This window comes from Lampetra fluviatilis, chromosome 11 (assembly GCF_964198595.1).
Source record: "Lampetra fluviatilis chromosome 11, kcLamFluv1.1, whole genome shotgun sequence".
Lineage (NCBI taxonomy): Eukaryota > Metazoa > Chordata > Hyperoartia > Petromyzontiformes > Petromyzontidae > Lampetra > Lampetra fluviatilis.
The window spans coordinates 537,586-558,341 of record NC_136285.1 but is presented as its reverse complement, the minus strand read 5'-3'; the positions used below and the strand labels follow the sequence as shown (position 1 = coordinate 558,341).

The 20,756-nt window shown below is 50.8% G+C and overlaps 1 protein-coding gene across 1 annotated transcript in view; it reads right to left on the bottom strand.

The window, feature by feature from the left end:
* Positions 1-20,756, bottom strand: part of LOC144934672 (complement C3-like) — a 332,072-nt gene that overhangs the window by 97,568 nt on the left and 213,748 nt on the right. Inside the window, exons 25-26 of the mRNA XM_078860722.1 lie at positions 19,963-20,122; positions 16,944-17,039 (exon numbers count right to left, since the gene is read on the bottom strand). Of these exons, the coding sequence (XP_078716848.1) occupies positions 16,944-17,039; positions 19,963-20,122 (256 nt within the window). The remainder of the gene's footprint in view (positions 1-16,943; positions 17,040-19,962; positions 20,123-20,756) is intronic.

Sequence of the window (20,756 nt, the reverse complement as noted above, 5' to 3'; positions counted from 1 at the left end):
CAAGGAGGTTTGCGAAGCGCTGGGCACGAAGAAGATCCGCACTTCCCCATACCATCCGCAAACGGATGGTATGGTGGAACGATTCAACCGTACCCTCTCGGCTATGCTTTGTCACACGGTGAGTGAAAAGCAAACCGATTGGGACTTGCACATACCGGGCGTCTTAGCGGCATACCGCATGGTTCCACAGGCGTCCACGGGATACTCGCCGTTTTTTTTATGTATGGCCGTGAGAACGTCCCACCCATTGATGTGCAACTGGGTACGACGAGTAAACAACCGTCCCGCTCCTTGCCTGATCACGTGCGGGACTCGCTTGAACGAGTTACGGAGGCGCGAGAGGCTGCCAGGTGTGCGACGGCCCGTGCGCAGGCAAGCAACGAACGGTAAGCGCGTCGATCGCGTACTCACATGCCCTGGTCAGTGGGAAACCTGGCATGGCTCCACTGCCCTCAGGTGCCGGTGGGCACATCCCCTAAACTGCACAGGCCGTGGCGGGGGCCCGTGACACTGGTGGACATTCGAAACTCACACAGTGTCCGCATCCAGTACGGGAAACGTCGGTGGTACGTTCATTCGTCGCGACTTAAACCCTATGTTAGTACGCGTGTCGATCCCTCATCCCCACTAGCTGATCTGCCGGGATCTGCTGTGCCGATTACGCCGATTGCCACGCCCGTTCATCCCAAGGGGGACTGTGTTATGCCTCCTACAGATGAACAGGTTCTGAGGGCTGAGGAAGCCCCCGCTGCCCCCTCTCCGACGGGGCCTGCCCTGGACATGACCGAGAACCAACAACCTTCTTCTTCAAGCCTACCACCTCCTATCGATCTGGCGGCAAAGCGACCAAGCGCTGGAAGCGGAGAGGGTCCCGCGTCGCGTACGCGATCGAAATCTCTCCCGTTTCGTTAGCGTTTGATTGTCTAGCTGTCCCTTCCCTGTCGTTACCGCGCTGCAGGGGCGCCCTAATGTATGTCGGGTTTTTCATGGGTGACTCTGTTTTAAGTGTTGTTCGGCGCAGGGACGCCATTTCACCCTTTATTGTTAAATGCACCTTGGTGCCCTAATAAGATGTTTTACGGAATTGGTTGATCACCCTTTTCCCAGCCGAGATGGCTGATTTTTTTCACCGGGGGGGGGGGTGGGGGGGGTGATGTAATAAGAGCCATGTAGGGCTCACGTGGGGATTGGCTTGCCGGTCCCGCTTTGTAGCCAATAAGGGGTGAGTCAGGGAGCATGGCCTCGGCGTGATCACGGCATGTTAGCAGGGGTGATTGGCCTGGCCGATCGGGGCCTCAGCTAATGGGAAGCCGGATAAGAGGCGTGGTCCCGGGATTGACGGGGAACCATCTGGAATGGTCAACACTGACTACGGAGGATTGGCTTAGGGGTACCACGTGACCCAGGGATTAAGAGGAGGAGAGACAGAGGAGTCGGGAGCAGACCTGGGAACGAAAAGAGCAGGGGTCAAGCGCGTATGGGGCTCCGGGTGCCACGTGCGCGGTGGGGACTTAGCTGGGAGTCTGCCCGCTTTCCGTTGTCTGTCAGCAACGGGGAGTGTGTGTGTGTAACTGTGGAAGTTGGAAAATAAAAGGACTGATTCCGGAAGCCGTCTCGAGAAGGTTTATTACATTGGTGTCAGAAGTTCTTCTGCGACCATTTGGACGATCGTCAAGATGTCCAAGCACCTCAGAAAGAAGAACCCGCCCGAGCCTCCATCGGAGGAAGAGGCCGAGACGGACGAAGATGATCTGTTGGGGGCTACAGCTCCTCTGCCGCCGGCTGCTACTGCTCTCCTCGATGCCTCTCAGCGTCGACTGGGAGAAGATACGACCACCTCAGGGACGAAGAACGGATGGCGGCTGATGGCGGAGCAGATCGAGTCGTTACGCGCCATTCTGCTGAGTCTGGTGACCGCGGTGGCGTCCTCACCAGCCGTGGGTCGCCAGATAGCGGATCAGCTTGACGCCGCGGATAGAGGTCCTATACACGAATCGGCGTCCGCCATTGCTCCTGCCACGCGGGAAGAGGCCGACGTTTTGGGCGGGGCGGCAGCACCGGAGCCGTTGGGCGCCATTTTGGGCGCCCCTGCCGCCACGCGGCCGCCGGACGCCATTTTGCCTGCGACGGGTGGAGCACGGGATCCGAAGTCGGAGACGCCCACGGCGCACGCCTGCCACCGCGGACATGGCCTTCCACAGATTAAAGAATTTATCGCCGGGGGCGATTTGGAGTGCTTTTACGTGGTGCTTCGAGTCGGCCTTTAGATCCGTGCATTGGACGGAGGCGGAGGCGCTGGGAGCGCTACCTACACTGCTTGATGATGTTTCTCTGGGGGTCTTCCGCTCCATCCCTGTGTCCAAGAAGAAGACGCTGCGAGATGCGTTCGCAGAGATGGCGGAATTTTACGACCCGCCGACGTCAGCCACGAGAAAATTTATGTCGCGTCGCCGAGGATCGGAGGAGTCGACTTTGGCTTATCGGGGGGCATTGATGGCGCTGGCCATGGCTGCTTATCCTGACGCGACGGCCGATCATTTGGATCCTCTCATCCTTTCCCGTATGCTGGAGCTGTCTCAGGAGCTCAACATTTCGCTACCGGTATGCGGCCACGAACCGCTTACATCGCGATGGGTGGCGCGCTGCCTGGACGCTAAGTTCAACATCAAGCGCTGGGACCAGATGGCGGCGTGGACGGGGAAACCCGAAATCGACGGGCCGCCCTTGGGGTGGTCTCCACGACGGGTTGTCCACTGCTCCGGCGACGACGACGTGCTGGCTGCTGCTGTTCCGCACGGGATTCCGGGACGGCGGCTGCGCGACCAGCGTGGTGACTACGCAGGCCGTCCACGTGCGAGGGCCGGGTCATCCGACCGCCGGCCGACAACGGCCACGTGTTTCAAGTGCGGCCGACGAGGCCATTTCGCCCGCAACTGCCGCTGCCGACCTCTGCTGTCGCCTCTTCCGCCGAGGGGACCTCCATCTCCTCCACCTGGCGCGGAGCTGCAACAACCTCGGGCGAGTCAGCACAAATCGGACACCCGGCAGGTCGTGTCACATCATTCATCCACTCACACTCATTCTTACACTCCTAATGATAATTTTCCTTCTTCTGCATCATTTCCACGCTCTGCTACACAGTGGAAGAAATTGGCTTGTAGGGTTGTGGCTGCGGCGTCGGGCTCATCGACGGTACGGGGTACCATCGAGGGTGTCGACGTTTGTATTTTGGTGGACACTGGCGCATCTGCCACCATCATTTCGGATGTTATCTTTCATCTGTTGTCCATTCCCACGTCGCAGATACGCCGGGTTAATGATGCGTGTGTAGCCGCAAATGGGGGTAGCATGGGTATCTGCGGTCAGGTCGATGTGAGTATCACTATCGGGAATATTACCGCTCCAGGACCCGTGTTGATCTCTCGCTCGCTAGCTGTCCCATGCTTGCTTGGTACTGATTTCTTGCGCTGGATGCCGCTGAAAATACGGGTCGACCAGGATTGTTTGGAAATGCCGGGGGGTCGTAGGATGTCGTTCCTGCCTTCCCTGCTGGCCAGTGCGCCTCCAGGTAACGCAGTTACTGCCGTGGTCGCTGCTACGGTTGAGGTCCCGTCGGGCGCGCAAATGCTCATTCCGCTGCGTTACCGAAAACCCCTTCAAGTTAAAAAGGGTGCGAGGGGTGTGCTATTATCCCCGTCAAATTCGGTAGCTAAGTCTTTTTCCTTGGCGGCGGCACAAACGATCGTGCGGCCAGGTCAGGCACCCTTTCATACAGGTGTTGAATGGGGGGCCTGACCGCGTTGTTGTTCCAGAGGGATCGGTGTTGGCTCACGCCACTACCGATTTTGCCTCTTTTGAGGAAAAGCAGCACGCCCGGATGCCCACTGGTGGGCCTCCACGCGATCGTTCGCAGGAACGCTGGATCGCAGATTTGTGTGGGGAAAATTCTTCCTTGTCAAACGAGCAAAGAAATGCTCTGCATTCATTATTGCTGCGGTACGCTGATGTTTTCAGCAAATATGACTTAGACCTCGGTCGCACGTCACTTTTGTCGCACCATATTGACACCGGTGCGACACCTCCCATCAGTATGCACCCGCATCGCATGAGCCCAGCGGAAAGAGAACATGTGCGCGGCGCAGTAGACGAATTGTTGGCGGCGGATATTATTTCGCCGTCCAACAGCCCTTGGGGCGTGCCCGTCGTTCTGGTTAAGAAAAAAGATGGTGGGACAAGATTTTGCGTTGATTTCCGCCGGTTAAACAAAATTTTGGTGGCGGACGCGTACCCTTTACCGAGGATGGATGACTCATTGGATGCTTTATCGGGTGCTAAATTCTTTTCCACCCTCGATCTGTCCTCGGGCTTTTGGCAGCTTCCCCTCAATGACGAGTCAAAAGCCAAGATGGCATTCCGCACGCCACAAGGTCTCTTTGAATTTAATCGGTTGCCTATGGGCTTGAATGCGGCTCCGGCGACGTTTCAACGGCTCATGGAATTGGTTTTGGCTGGATTACAGTGGGAAACGTGCCTCATATATTTGGACGATATCGTTTTTAGCCGCACGTTCAAGGAACACCTCCAACGCCTAGAGACGGTTTTCCAAAGAATGCGGGCGGCAGACCTGAAGTTTAAACCTAGAAAATGTCACCTTTTGCAACACTCCGTCCGTTACTTGGGTCATATCGTCAGTTCGGATGGCGTGTCCACTGACCCTCTGAAAAGCAAATGTGTCCGAGAGTGGCCCACACCCACTTCCGTGGGTGATGTTCGGCGGTTTATTGGATTCGCTTCCTATTATCGCCGCTTCGTTAAGAACTTTGCGACGTTGGCGAAACCATTACATGTTCTAACGGGCAAAAATCAAAGGTTTAAATGGGGACCAGAGGAAGAAAGTTATTTTCGATCGCTTCGGGATCACCTCGCCACGGCGCCTACGCTCGATTACCCGGATTTTTCACAGCCGTTCATCCTTGACACAGATGCTAGTGATATCGGCATCGGGGCCGTTTTGTCGCAACGTAAGGACGGGGTTGAGCGAGTGGTGGCGTACGGCAGCAGGGTTCTGTCCCCTGCGGAAACGCGATATTGCGTGACGAGGCGGGAACTTTTGGCGATTGTGCATTTTGTTCGACTGTACCGGCCGTACCTGTATGGAAGGAAATTCCTCGTTCGCACTGATCATGCGGCTTTGCAATACTCCTTGAAGTTGGACCAACCGTCAGGCCAATTGGCTCGGTGGTTGGAATCGTTGCAGGAATTTTCCTTCCATATTACGTACCGTAAGGGGGCCCGTCACGCGAACGCTGACGCGCTCTCAAGGCTGCCACCCGTTCCTCCGTGCACTTGCCTGACGGGCACGCACCGCTGCGCGGCGCCGCTCACCTCGCCCTGCCCAGTTATGGGGGCGATAGCAAACGAGGACGACCAGAAGGTGTCGGTGGACACCGATGATACCCTACGGCTGCCGCACTCGGTCTGGTTACGTGAGCAGGAGGCTGATACCTCGCTGGCTCCGCTGCGGAAATTGATAGGGAAACAAAAAGCTCAATTGGCGGGATGGAAGTGGCGGATGTTCCGAGGCAAGTCGGGACTATTAATGTGCACCGACGGGTTGCCTGACCGACCACGTTTGGTCGTGCCTACTTCCCTTCGCTACGACCTGCTTCGTGCTCTGCACGCTGATAAGTTGATGCACCTCGGCGTGCAGAAGACTTTGGCCGCGATGCAAAAATATTTTTTCTGGCCCGTCAATGACTTTGTCCGCTCATGCCATGATTGTGCGAAGAGGAAACCGCCTCGGAACCAGTATGTACCGCCGTTACGTTCCATTGAGGTGTCCCGTATCAACGAATTAGTTGCTCTGGACATTCTGGGCCCGTTCCCCCCGTCGGCTAGGGGCAATAAATACCTTCTGGTCGGGGTGGAATATTTTTCTCGATGGCCGATGGCCTGGCCTCTGCCCGACCAGACGGCTGCGTCCATCACCGACGCTTTCTTGAACGGGTATGTCATGGATAAGGGGGCACCTGAGAGGCTGCTCACAGATCAAGGGCAGAACTTCTCCTCCAAATTGCTCAAGGAGGTTTGCGAAGCGCTGGGCACGAAGAAGATCCGCACTTCCCCATACCATCCGCAAACGGATGGTATAGTGGAACGATTCAACCGTACCCTCTCGGCTATGCTTTGTCACACGGTGAGTGAAAAGCAAACCGATTGGGACTTGCACATACCGGGCGTCTTAGCGGCATACCGCATGGTTCCACAGGCGTCCACGGGATACTCACCGTTTTTTTTTTATGTATGGCCGTGAGAACGTCCCACCCATTGATGTGCAACTGGGTACGACGAGTAAACAACCATCCCGCTCCTTGCCTGATCACGTGCGGGACTCGCTTGAACGAGTTACGGAGGCGCGATAGGCTGCCAGGTGTGCGACGGCCCGTGCGCAGGCAAGCAACGAACGGTATGCGCGTCGATCGCGTACTCACATGCCCTGGTCAGTGGGAGACCTGGCATGGCTCCACTGCCCTCAGGTGCCGGTGGGCACATCCCCTAAACTGCACAGGCCGTGGCGGGGGCCCGTGACACTGGTGGACATTCGAAACTCACAGAGTGTCTGCGTCCAGTACAGGAAACGTCGGTGGTACGTTCATTCGTCGCGACTTAAACCCTATGTTAGTACGCGTGTCGATCCCTCATCCCCACTAGCTGATCTGCCGGGATCTGCTGTGCCGATTACGCCGATTGCCACGCCCGTTCATCCCAAGGGGGACTGTGTTATGCCTCCTACAGATGAACAGGTTCTGAGGGCTGAGGAAGCCCCCGCTGCCCCCTCTCCGACGGGGCCTGCCCTGGACATGACCGAGAACCAACAACCTTCTTCTTCAAGCCTACCACCTCCTATCGATCTGGCGGCAAAGTGACCAAGCGCTGGAAGCGGAGAGGGTCCCGCGTCGCGTACGCGATCGAAATCTCTCCCGTTTCGTTAGCGTTTGATTGTCTAGCTGTCCCTTCCCTGTCGTTACCGCGCTGCAGGGGCGCCCTAATGTATGTCGGGTTTTTCATGGGTGACTGTTTTAAGTGTTGTTCGGCGCGGGGACGCCGTTTCACCCTTTATTGTTAAATGCACCTTGGTGCCCTAATAAGATGTTTTACGGAATTGGTTGATCACCCTTTTCCCAGCCGAGACAGCTGATTTTTTTCACCGGGGGGGGGGGGTGATGTAATAAGAGCCATGTAGGGCTCACGTGGGGATTGGCTTGCCGGTCCCGCTTTGTAGCCTATAAGGGGTGAGTCAGGGAGCATGGCCTCGGCGTGATCACGGCATGTTAGCAGGGGTGATTGGCCTGGCCGATCGGGGCCTCAGCTAATGGGAAGCCGGATCAGAGGCGTGGTCCCGGGATTGACGGGGAACCATCTGGAACGGTCAACGCTGACTACGGAGGATTGGCTTAGGGGTACCATGTGACCCAGGGATTAAGAGGAGGAGAGACAGAGGAGTCGGGAGCAGACCTGGGAACGAAAAGAGCAGGGGTCAAGCGCGTATGGGGCTCCGGGTGCCACGTGCGCGGTGGGGACTTAGCTGGGAGTCTGCCCACTTTCCGTTGTCTGTCAGCAACGGGGAGTGTGTGTGTGTAACTGTGGAAGTTGGAAAATAAAAGGACTGATTCCGGAAGCCGTCTCGAGAAGGTTTATTACACGAGCATAGATGGACTCGTCTGTCTGAACAACTGCTAGTTGCTGTCCGTGGTGCTAACGTTAAGAAAAAAACGCCACATCTTTAAAATTTTATTGATGTGGTTTTCATACCTGATTGCTTGTGTTGCAATCGAAAGGTCGTAATAATTTTATTGTTTTATTGTTTTTTTTTATTTCCCTTCTATGGGACTTTACCGAAAGAACCAAGAAGATGGGATTAGATGACGGATTTTGTGTACTGTCCTGAATCGGACCTGGATTTTGTGTTTGTTTGTGATTTTGGAAATATTTTTGGTAACGCCAGCTATGTATGGTAACGTGATGGTTTTGATCAGCATCTCGGGGGTTGTTTCTCCATGGTTGGAGAAACAGTTTTGCAGATAATGCAGTCTGAATATCCATTCATCTTGAGGGCCTGGTGTACGTGTTCCAGTTCACTGGCTAGGTGGTGTTGGTCGGAAATGCAGTGGGCCCTATGGTGTAGTGTTTTGATGAGGGAATTCTTCTGTGACAGGTGGGAATCAGGTTTCAGATAGGAATCTGTGTGGATGGCTTTTCTGTAGACAGTGTCCCAAAGAACCATCAGATCTCTTCTCAAACAAAACAAACAGGAATGGTAGCTTGCCATCCTTCTCCACTTCCATGGTGAATTTGATGAATGGGTGTATTGAATTAATGTGATTGAGAAATTGGTTCATTGTGGATGGCCATGTGGCCAAATGACAAAAGTATCATCCACATATATCTTCCACAAGGAAGGACGAAGGGTGGATGTCTGGATGGCATCTGTTTCAAATTTCTCCATGAAAACATTCGCTATCACTGGTGATAGGGGGGAACCCATGGGGTACCTTCATTTGTTTGTAGAAAGTACTATTCCAGGTGAAGTAAGTGTTGGTAAGGCAGTGCCTAATAGAGGAGGAATATTAGGGTTCAGTCCATGTTGGACTAAATCTTCAATTATTGCTAAGATGTCAGGCACAGGAACATTGGTGTACAGATAAACCACATCAAAGCTGACGAGCAAATCATCTGGGGACAGTGAAATGCCCTTGATTAGAGAGACCAGGTGATGAGTTATATACTGCTGAGGCAGTCTTGCCAGTGAATGGAAGCAAGGTATCAGACAGAAAACGGGCCAGTTTGTAGGTAGGTGAGTTGATAGTGGAAACGATGGGCCGAAGTGGAGTGCCTTCTTTATGGATCTTGGGAAGACCATCGAATCTGGGTGGTCTGGCAGCAGAAGGTTTTAGGAAGAGCCGTTTGACTGGTTTTATTAGAGAAGTCCAACTGGTAATGGTATTGTTGGTTTGTGTAGTCAGGCTGTTAGTAGGATCTTTGTTGATTTTGGCATAGCTACCATCATGGAGAAGGTCCTGGATTTTGTTGTTGTATGTGGTTTTATCCATGATGACAGTAGCATTGCCCTTGTCGGCCGAGAGGATGACTATGTCATCCCTCTTTTTCAAATTTGCGAGTTCAGAGCGCTCGTCTTTGCTGATGTTACTAATGGGTCTCTTAGCATTTTTAAGGATGGTTGCAATTTCAGCTCTAGCAACGTCTGTCGGGATGTGTCCCAAGCCTTTGAGGGCTACGTCGACCTGGGAGGTTATGTCATCCACTGGGATATGTTTAGGGGTGACTGCGAAATTCAACCCTTTAGCTAGTACCGATTTTAGGATGTCAGAAATTGGGATGTTACTCTGAATGATGACAATCTTATTAACATCTAACTTTTTAACATGTGGATCTGGCTTCTTTTTTGACAGGAGGTTGAATTTAGCGATCAAGTTAACTTAACATTTGGTTGACCTTGATTTAGCAGAGGAGACTGTCATGTTATCTACATGGTCCCAATCAGAAGTGGACATTTTTTCTGTTAATATTAGGTGTGATTGTAAGAGAATCTTGTCTAAATTATCAAGTTCAAATCAGAGCAATCTTATTCTCTCTGAGATTAATGACCTTTCCCCTAGATCCCTTCCATGTATATCATGGCCTGCTGACGTCAGTACTGCCATACATGGGAGATTCCCTTTTTCGCCAGTAGCCAGCACCATGTCTTGTCCCCAGCGGTTCATGGGGTCCCGGACCCTCGTTGACCCACGATCTTCTCATTTGCGGTCTGCCATTTGGCCGAATTTCCATGAGATGCCTCCCACACCTCCGTCAAATGTCGAAGCGTGACCTGCATGGGGATGGGCATGGGCATGACGGCTCTCTTTTTACCCAAATCCATGCCCAGCTAAGCTTCCATGGGGGGTTCACTCTCCCTCCCATACATGAGGTAAAACAGGGAGAATCCTGTTGAGGTATGAGGGGCCATCCTATATGCAGCCAGGACACCGGGAATGTGCAAGTCCCAGTCCGACTGCGACTCATTAACTTGTTGGCACAACATGGACGAAAGAGTCCTGTGCAAGCGCTCCACCATTCCGTCTGTCTGAGAATGGTAGGGCAAAGTCCTGATTTTTTTTGTTCCCAGGGAGTCGCACACCTCCCGTAACAATTTACAAAATAAATTCCGCCCCTGGTCTGTAAGAAGCTGTTCCAAAGCCCCCTTGTCCAGAACATAACCATGCAAAAACACGTCCACAATGGATGCGGCCGACTGGTCTGGTAGAAGCCATGCCACCGGCCACCAGGACAGGTATTCCACCCCGACCAGGATAAATGTATTACCCCTCTGAGTGGTGGGGAACAGCCCGAGAATATCCAGAGTGACTAGCTCGTTGATGCGAGACACCGTGATAGATTGTAATGGAGGCTGGACCTGCCTCAGTGGTAGCTTGTGGCATGCGCAGTCAGTATAACCTTTTACCATGTGGTTTACATCGTTCATCATTCCGAGCCAATAGAAGTCATGCTTCAGCGTTAGCAAGGTTTAACGGACTCCGAGGTGCATTAATTTATCATGGACCACCCATGGGAGTTTACTCCACAGAGCAGTCGGCACCACCATGCAATAACGCTACAGCTCTTCATCCCATCTCATCAAAAGTTCTTCACAGAGGACTATAAGGGACATTCCTGCTGGCACGTTTTTACTGCAATGCCGCAATTTCAACAAGGAGGTGTTCTCCAATTGGAGACACAATGTGCCATCTTTATGTGCATCTGTCATGAGTGGTGGTGCATTGACAGACGCCACCACAGCGTGTGGCGATCCCGCAGCCAATGGCTTACATCGACCGGCACCCATTAAGCACGCACACTGGTTACTTGTTGGTAAAGGGGACAGTGCATCTATATTGCAGTACCTTACACCCTTCCTGTAGGTGACTATGAAGGAGTAGTCCTGCAAAATTTCTAATCAGTGGGACAGTTGGCCGGAAGGCTGGTTAATCCATAAGGAATATTGAAGAGCCGCGTGGTCCGTGCACACAACAAAGTCCCGTCCGTAAAGATACGACCTATATCGCTGCCCAAAGTGCACTATGGTCAGCAGTTCTCTTCGCGTCACGCAGTAGTGCTGCTCTGCAGGGGAGAATACACATCTCCTGTAGTGTGCCGTCCATGCCCTGGGACAGCACAGCACCAATTCCGGTGTGGCTGGGGTCTGTGTCCAACACAAAGGGCAGAGAGAAATCCGGGTAGCTGAGGGGAGGTGCGTTGACGAGGCCATCGCGCAGCGTGATAAACGCGGCCTTGTCCTCTCCCCACCAAAATCTGTAGCCCTGAGCAGTGAGCGCGTGGAGCGGTTTAGCCATTGTCGTGAATTTGGGGACAAACCGGCGATAATACGACACGAACCCGACAAAACTTGGAACTGCACCCACCGACTTTGGGGTTTGCTATGTGCGCACGCACGCCATTTTGTTGGGATCCGTGGCTATCTCAGACCTGCTAACAATATGGCCCAAATACCACACCGATCTTTGCAAAAGATGGCATTTTTTCGGTTTCAATTTCAGATTGGCCGCCCACACCTTGACAAACATTGAACGCAGTCGCTGCAGATGCTCCTGAAACGTGCGCTGGAATACAATGACGTCGTCCAGCTAAATGAGGCACGAGTACCACCTGAAGACCTGCCCCATTGTGAGGCAATTAAATTGGAACAGCACCTGTGGTGTTCGGAACACGGTTTTTGGCCTGGATTTTTCATTCAAGGGCAGCTGCCAAAACCCTGACAACAAGTCAAGGGTCAAGAAGAACCACGCACCCGACAAGGCGACCAAGGAATCGTCCATCCGAGGGAGTGTATATGCGTCCATCACAAAAATTGTATAAAATTTGCGGAAGTCAACGCAAAAGCCAGACTCCCATCCCGTTTGTTGACCAAAACAATGGGAGCCCCCCACGGGCTGGTAAAAGGGGAAATAATGTCTGCAGCTAACATCTCATTAACTGCTTGACGAACATGGTCCTTCTCCCTGGAACTGAGCCTATACGAATTTTGCCTTATCGGAGCTGCATTACCTGTGTAGTGGTGATACGCGCTGGGTGTATATGTCATGTGCCAGCGCGTATGTACGGGTGTGTGTGTGGTGACGCGCGCTGACGGGGAGGAGCAGGCGTCAGTGCGCGGGTGGGGGTAGTGCTGCTGATTGGCTGTGTGCCGGTGACGCGCCCAGAGGGAGTGATCGGGTAGCAGCGCGGTGTGATTGGTCGGGGAGTGGAAACACGCGCTGAGCGGAACCGGATCGTAGGGATAGCGCGTGGGGATTGGGTAACTGGGGAGCGGTGCCGACGTTGAGGTCCGCATCCGCTCCGTCTCCCGGGAAGAAGAGGTATATAAGGTGATGCACAGAGGAGCAGGAGGCAGAAGTGGAACCATCTAAGAATGAAGACGAAGGTGCAGAGATAGAGCCCGGAGAGGAGAGTAATGGAGAGTAATGGAGAGTAATGGAGAGTAGAGGAGAGTAATGGAGAATAGAGGAGAGTAAGGTATAAGAGTGTAGCCAGCGAGAGAGAACGGTCTACACGAGCTGAGTGATGTATAGTGTGTAGCCAGAGAGAGAGAACGGTCTACACGAGCTGAGTGATGTATAGTGTGTAGCCAGAGAGAGAGAACGGTCTACACGAGCCGAGTATGCATACGGTGTAGCCAGAGAGAGAGAGGAAGGTCTACACGAGCCGAGTATGCATACGGTGTAGCCAGAGAGAGAGATGCAAAGTCTACACGAGGCGAGTGGAGAGTGTAGCAGAGGCGCAGAGTCTACACGAGGCGAGAGAAGAGTGTAGCCGAGGCGCGGAGTCTACACGAGGCACAGAGAGCCAGCAGCACAGAATCCAGAGAGTCAAGAGAAGCGTAGGGTGAAGAAGAAGAGGTCACGAGTTGTACCGTTGTATGGTGACCGCATTGTGAAGAAGAGAGGCCACGCGTTGTATTGTTACAAGTCAAGATTTAATAAAAGAAGTGTGTTCCCGTCAAGGAGTTTCCTGCCGTCATTTCCAATACTTCACCTGTATCAATGCGATGTTGCAATAGTGAAGTGCAGCCAATATCAAATTTCACCTGACTAAAAATATCAGCAAATTCCCGGAGCAGGGCACACAGCTCGTCCCGCTGTTCCCCAGACAAATCAGAATTTTCCCCACATAATGTGTCCAAGCCCCGTCCAACTCCCAACTCGCCTCCCCACTGCACCGCTGCAACGACCTCTTTAGCTTCCGTGCAGGCCTCCTCACAGCACGCGGCCATTGCATGGGCTAAAACTGTGCCAGCTTGGACCACCGCAGCCCACAGCCTGACATTTGGCACTTGCAAAAAGGGCTCCTGCTCCATCTTCACTATAGTCTGAGCACCCACCAATGCGAGCCCCCGAGTATTAGAGGGGGTTAAAAGGACCCCTTCAATGGGGTTATCAAATCCAGTTGCTTCAGCAACCGCAATGGCACCAACATCTGTGCACCTGGCGGAACCGTAACAGTTTCCCCCACCAGAGCCTGAACTGTAGTGTTAACCCTTGCTAACCTAGTCGGAAACTTCAGAAAGACCAACCGCTGTCCCGATGGCAATTCAACAAAGCCTTGATCGACAAGGATCTTAAGGGGCATTCTCCCAAGAAAATCGGTGCCCAAAAGACAGGACACAGCCAAGGTCCTGGAAACCAACACTGGCCCCGTCAACTCAATGCTTCCAACACAGACTTTCACCAATATTTGGCCTATAATACCTAAACTCTCGCTATTCACGGAAACACAAGCACTAGCAACTGGGCTAAGACAACAGGTCGTGGGCATCAACATTAAAAAAATTAACTCCGAAATCATGGTGGCCGATGCTCCCGTGTCGACCAGAACCTTACCTCTATCCCCTGAATAAAGCCAACCACCGCGGACGACCCCGCTGCAGCCGCCATGACACGGTGCGCCAACGCATTCCACTGCCTCATGCCACATGGCCACCTATCTGATGCCGGAGTCCGTCGCTCGCGCGCCATGACAAGATGAAGGATGGCGACATGCGAACTGGACTCGCCTAATAATTGAGATGCATGAGGTGACATTTGCGGCCGGGTGTCTGACTCGCGACTTGCCTGCGAGGCCGAGGAAGCGGATGTCGGTGGGGCAGAGGATGTCGAAGGCGAGGTGGGCAATCCAGTGCTGTTGTGGCATTCCCTGGTGATGTGGCCCAGCTGGCTGCACTTGAAGCAGGCGGTCATGGACCTCCATGCTGGAAGGGGGGTCCCTCTTCCACTGCTCCCGCTCTGGTCATCACCCCTCTTCCGCGTGGGCCCCAGATAAATGACGCGCAGACCCGCTCCAGTTCCCATGGCACAGGCTCCTCCGGATCCTCTGGCACCCTCGCACAAGCAGCCACCCCTGGCCACCGCTGCAGGTTGACATATGCTTCGATGCAGCGGGCCACCTTTAGGGGCGACAGGTCGTCCTCTTCCGTGATGGGGAGCAATGCCCAACTCCTAGGCCAGTGACGGCAACCTTTCCAGTGCCAGGGAATCCAGCGCCATCTGTTCCATGCACTGACACATTGTGTGGCCCAAGGCCAGTAGCACTGCAGAAGGTGAGAGGCGTCTCAACCTCCTCCCGCCTCCGCAGCAAAAACCTTCGGCACGCATTGGATGGTGGGTCGAAAATGGCGGCCATCTGAGCGCATGCCCAAGGCAGAGTAGCTCGATCTGCCTCCGGGATGGCCTCAAACGCCACCGGGGAGTCATCATCCAGAGCCATCGGCAGAGCCCGCAGAGCCTCTTCGTCGGACCACCCGACCAAGGTGCAGGCCGCTTTGAAGCGGCATGAACTCGTGGACGGGAGGTAGGCGCCTTCGTTGAAATGGCTCCCCCCATGGAAGCTGCTGAATTTGGCGGGAACCAGCTCGGGCTCCATTGTCAAAATGGCAGCCACTTGCTGCGCCGCGCCCGCAGAAGGAGAAATGGTGGTCACTTGCATGGGCGAGAAAACAGTTCCCGCGCTGGCACGTCGGTGGAAGGTGAGCTGTCCGCCTGCAGCCCCTGCACTGTGGCTCCTACGGTGGGTGCAGCTGATCCAGACTGGATGACCAGCTGCGCAGCAGAGGAGAACAGGTGCACGAGGCGCCCGGTGAGGTCGCGCCACCTCTCCTTGGCTGGCGGCTGCGAGGGGCCGACGTCCTGCTCCTGCTGCTCTGCAGGTGCCGCCGCCGCAGACCCCAGACACACGACTGGGGTCCCGGATTCCGGGGCTGTTGAGGAGACAACGTCCCCGTCGTCCTCATCTCCAAAGGACACTACAGGTAGGTTCTTCCTCTTTGCTGCTTTTCAAGTAACTAATTTTCTTTTTCTTTAGCACTTCCGATGCCAAAATGTAGTGACTAATTTGGAGACAGTAAGACTTTGAGGCACTTCTTTATTTAGCAAGTGCCATCGGGATAACACACTATTATTTAAGACCATCTAGTGTCAGCGGCACTATTTAGCTAGAACAGTTGGTAGGCTGTCTGACTAGTGGCGCCCCGAGATGGTGAAGATGGAGACGATGACGAGAAGAATGGTGACGATGGACTTGAGCAGCACGATGGGGATCCCACTTCCAGCAACAGCCACGAGGGGTCCCTCTCATTCTCTCAGCATGGCCTCGCTCCACCCCGGTCATGCCCCCTTCCTGGAACCTACTAGCGGATTCTCGAGGTTTTCCGATGGATGCCTTCTGTAACCTTTCCCCTAGATCCCCCTCTCATGTATATCATGGACTGCTGACGTCAGTACTGCCGTACACTGCAGATCCCCTTTTTTGCCAACAGCCAGCGCTATGCCACTATATCAGGTTTAAGCCAAGTTCATGTGAGATGGTGGCGCTATTGATTTGGCATCATGGTTGAGATGAACCAGAGGTTTGGTTGAGATAATGCAGTTGAAATGTGGCAGCAGCTTGCCCGAGAATGCAGAATAGTTGGAACATGACATCCATGATACCCACACTTGCACTCTTTGAGGCTGTGATGCTGACGCTTTTCTATCACAACCTTCATGGCTTCTTCCTCCCCATCCTCATGATCATGCTCACCACGGTCACATACGTCTTCAGGATGATGTTGCGCATAAATTACTGATACCAATACAGTATGTGACCCCCAGGGCTGACGATGAGCAGGGTTAGTGACAGTCATGGAACTTACCCATTGCCCTCAATGTAGATTGCCATTAGGTTGCCACCACATGGATCATGCAGGTGGTGAATGTCGACAATTATCACGTAAACACTATACTGTAGGTACCATGCTGATCACATGAAGCGTAGCATTCGCCTAATTAATTCACTAATACAGTTATGTTTTGATTTGTGCCATTCTTATAGCACAAGCGCATCACGACGGTGCTGCTATGTTGCAGAGGCACTGTCTGCAGCAGTTTCAGAGTAGGGGCAATTTATTGCTATTCATAAACCCATTAGGTTACGTTACAGGTAACTTTTCAAATTTGGACCATGAGGCTAGAATACAATAGTCTATCTGTTTCAAGTGACAGGATCTTTAATGCTTACTGTGAAGCAGACAGTGTAGATAATTTTACGATTAATTCAGCTGCAGTAATAATCAGGCCTACCAGATTCAAGCTGTGAACCTCTGAAACAAGTCTCGAACATGATACACCTGGGCTCAGTGGTCGTGCGAGTGGCATGCAATTGGAAGGTTGTGAGTTAAATTCCTGATTGGAGGTTTTCTTAGTTGTTACAATGAGAGCCACTATATGGAAGTGAACAGCAAATTGATTATGGAGAAATCGCCACTTCCTGAGGAATGAGGAATGTAATGCTGTATTGCTTAAGTGTGATACTTTATATTTGGTGGCATTTCATACCAGAACAGTGTCTCCACAATATTCTTGTGCTTGTTGGATTCCGATGAGAATAAATGCTGTCATTGACACATGGCCTTCAAATCCACCCACTCCACCCTGAAAAAGTAAATGCATGTCAATCAATAGAAATTAATTTCGAATACAAATTAGTGTACATTTCAGAATGCAACAACGTATATTATTCAATATGCTTGTTTATTTCGAAAAGCATCATTCTCATGATTCTTTTTTCAGGAGGGTCTTGCCAGGTTTTTGCAATAGGTGGTGATTTTGCTGTCTAATTCCCAGTAAGTAATTTGCAGGTAGTTTTTCATAATTGTGATGTTTGGCCAATGCCAGTTATATTGTATGTGTTTTGTTCTATGGAGGAAAACTGGAAAACCCGTAAGAAATTCATGCAAAACAAGGAAAAAGCTTCTAAGTTGGGAATCTAACCGAGGACATTGTTTCTGAGGCACAAGTATTACCATTACACTATCCTGCCACCAATATGAAGCCCAATTTTAACCTTGCAGGATTCACCCTTGATAGAAGCCCACCATTCATATACATGTAGTCCTCTACTTACGATGGAGATGCGTTATGACGACCCCATCGTAAGTCAAAAATATCGTAAGTCGAAGATGGCCTAGCCTACCCAGGAGTCTTAAAGAATGGTGATAATTTAGCAAAAAAGAGTAATTTACAGTACCGTACTGTATAAACTATATACTGTATGTATTAATTACAATACTGTATTGCACAGTAAAATGTAAAGTAAAAAAAACAAGGTAAATTCTTAGCCTACCTATATGAACTGCAATTTAATAGAAAGTTTTTTCAGGAAACAATCCTATCTGCTATAAAAACGTTTAACATGCATTGAACGTATCATATCGTGGTAACCCTAAAATGAAATCGCTAAAGCTATCTATCATACATACAATTTTGTCGTATCGCTATCGCCATCGTAAGATCGAAATATCGTAAGTCGGACCATCGTAACTCGGGGATTATCTGTAACATTTATTCTGCATGATAGTAGGCTATTGCTGTTTAAGTAGAGCCAGTAGGCAGTGCAGTTTGTAAGTTACCTATAAAAAGTCCAATGAATTACTCCAGGATAAATAATTTCTACTTTGGTAAAATTATGTTTTTCTAGTCCATGCCGCTGGAGTGTTATTCATAACATTCAGCCATTCCTTTCGGGCTACATTAAGTGCTGTGGATAAAGCTTCAGAGGGCTATCCCTCTTCCTTGTTCTCTTCCCAAAAGCCATTCCACTCAATAGCAAAGCTACACTGAAAATAGAGGGAGACACCAAATAATGTAACACCCTCTTTCCACAGACTTATGCATAGCCATTTGGGGAATTAATGTCTGACACTGAACAGAACACAAGAAGTGGATATACCTCAACTTGAAAGTGTACAAATACTGAAAATGAAATTAAGAAATGAAGAGAACCAAGACGTGTCACATATCCAAACATTCTCCCAATGATTACAGGGAGTAGCCAATCGTGGGACGAATGAGAGCGAGACTGGAGGCCCGTGGCATAATCTAGAGAAACAAGTTTTTACCAAGGGTAATTATCTAATTTCATGTCGCCAGCCATTCATGAAGTGTAATTCATAAGATTAATCAAGAACACCAGAGCTGGTAACAAGAGCAGGACAGGCCACTCCGATTGCAGCAGACAAAACGGATCTCCAAAATGAGGCAATGTGTCGATCCTTCCGAGCTGGAAGCAGCCATGATGGGACCGTTCTTAGTTTCATTAATTCCTAGAACCAGTGTTGTCTGGCCAATCAGCAGCAGTGTTGTCTTACCAATATTGATGTTACCGTTGATTCTTTCCTCAATTTTCCACCAACATCTCCACCAGTACTCGGATTTTCCACTTTCATCTATTAAACATCAGGAAAATCCGCCCTCTCATTCCAATTTCTGCCAACAGACTCTTGGTTCAATCTGATATTTTAACCACCTGGACAACTCTTTTTTCTTGGTCTCCCTGCCTCTGCCCTCACTCCCCTCCTAACATATTTAAAATTATATTGGTCTTTAAACCTCTTCATGGCTTTGCCCCACCTTATCTTGCCTCATCTCTTTCCATGTCCCCTCTCGTCATATTCGTTCCCAAAATATTATCTTTCTCTGATTTTTTTTCTCCCTGTGCCAAAATCTGTTTTCGGTCCTTTTCCCTCCTTGCACCCCTCCACTGGAATACACTTCCCTTGCACATTAAGCAGTCCCCAACTTCTTAACCACCTTCCTTTCTCTCTTAAAGCTTACCTCTTTTATTTCCCATTTGCCTGATCCTCCCGCCCATCATCCTTCCACTCCTTCTCGTCCCTCTACTACCCTTTCATGATCCCGAATTACCCTCTTGCTGTCGCTCATTCCTCGATCCTTGTATGCCCCTGCCATCTAAATAATTATATTCTATTACCGTTTTGTAAGTTATGTCAAGCACCTTGAGTGAAGGCACTCTAAATATAATTTAGATTTGGGCTTTTCTTTTGTCTTGCTTCTGATGAAGTGGGACTTGTAGGCCATCTTGGAGGTGGCCTTCCTGCTATATTACTGGGACTGCTATCTGCAGGTATAAAGGGATGAAACGGAGCTTATGAGACTCCATCTTCTTGGCGTGATCCACCTTAAGTCGTTCAAGTGGTTAGCTTGGTTCCTTTCTGCCAGATCACCCTTCGATTCACGATGTCAGCCACCACCTGTGAGGCAATGTCCAGCAAGTCCCTTCCCATCCCGAGGTACAGAGAAAAGAGTGAGACTAATGGGTAGAGAGTGGGGAAGTGTGATGGGCAAAAAATCTTTATCTGCAATGCATTCCATGGCCAGAAGGGACTCTTTGAATGTTATTCGTAAAATAAGACCAGTGGCCAGTGGTATGGAAATAAATAAAGTGTGCAATGATCATTTTGACTTTCACAATGTTGATTGTATCCATGAAAACTTTCTTACAAAAGCTTTTGTCTCGACACACAATTATTACTTGTGATGTTATAACATTATAAACCTGCATATGGCGAGTCATGATGGGAGTATTCTCTCTGTAAGAGCCATCACTGTTCTGTCTGTTTTTAATGATCCATTTCACTGGCCCGCATAGCTCCTGGTTGTCCACGATGATGACACGCTTGGCTAGAGAGTACACCTTGACCACAAACGCTGTCAACCTGAACAATAAAAAACAGCAACATTATGACAATACTTTCAAGAAATTGCAATATCTTTAAGCACACTAAAACCCTCTGTTTGGTTTATATATGTGGATGACACAGTGGTTTGGCCACATGGCACATACACTTCATATAATTCTAAATCTCAACTCACAAAACCCATCCATCCAGTTCAAAATGGAAGTGGAGGTTTACAGAACTCTCCCATTTCTGGATTTTCTGCTCGGGCACAGCCAAAACGGTAAAAAACAGCGTTTACTGAAAGAAAACACACACTAACCCCTATATGAAAGCAGTCGCACCCTCACCTTGCACAGAATACCTGATCATCAAGATGCTTATACATCGGGCTAAGAAATTGTCAGATGGTGAAAGTCTGAGTGAGATTAAACATGTTAAAGAAGCGCTGGAATGGTTACAATGATGCACACATCAATAGGGCACTGAATGCCAAAACCAGATCAAATAGCGTACTTCCCGACATGCAACAAACTGGAAATTTGCCATGTGGGTACTTTCCAGACTGTACACCATGGAAACATTATAAAAATACACTTTGGAGGGGGGGAGCTCAATAATGCATATGTAAAGGAGAGCCGGCACAAGATTGCAGGGGGTTCGTCTTTTAATC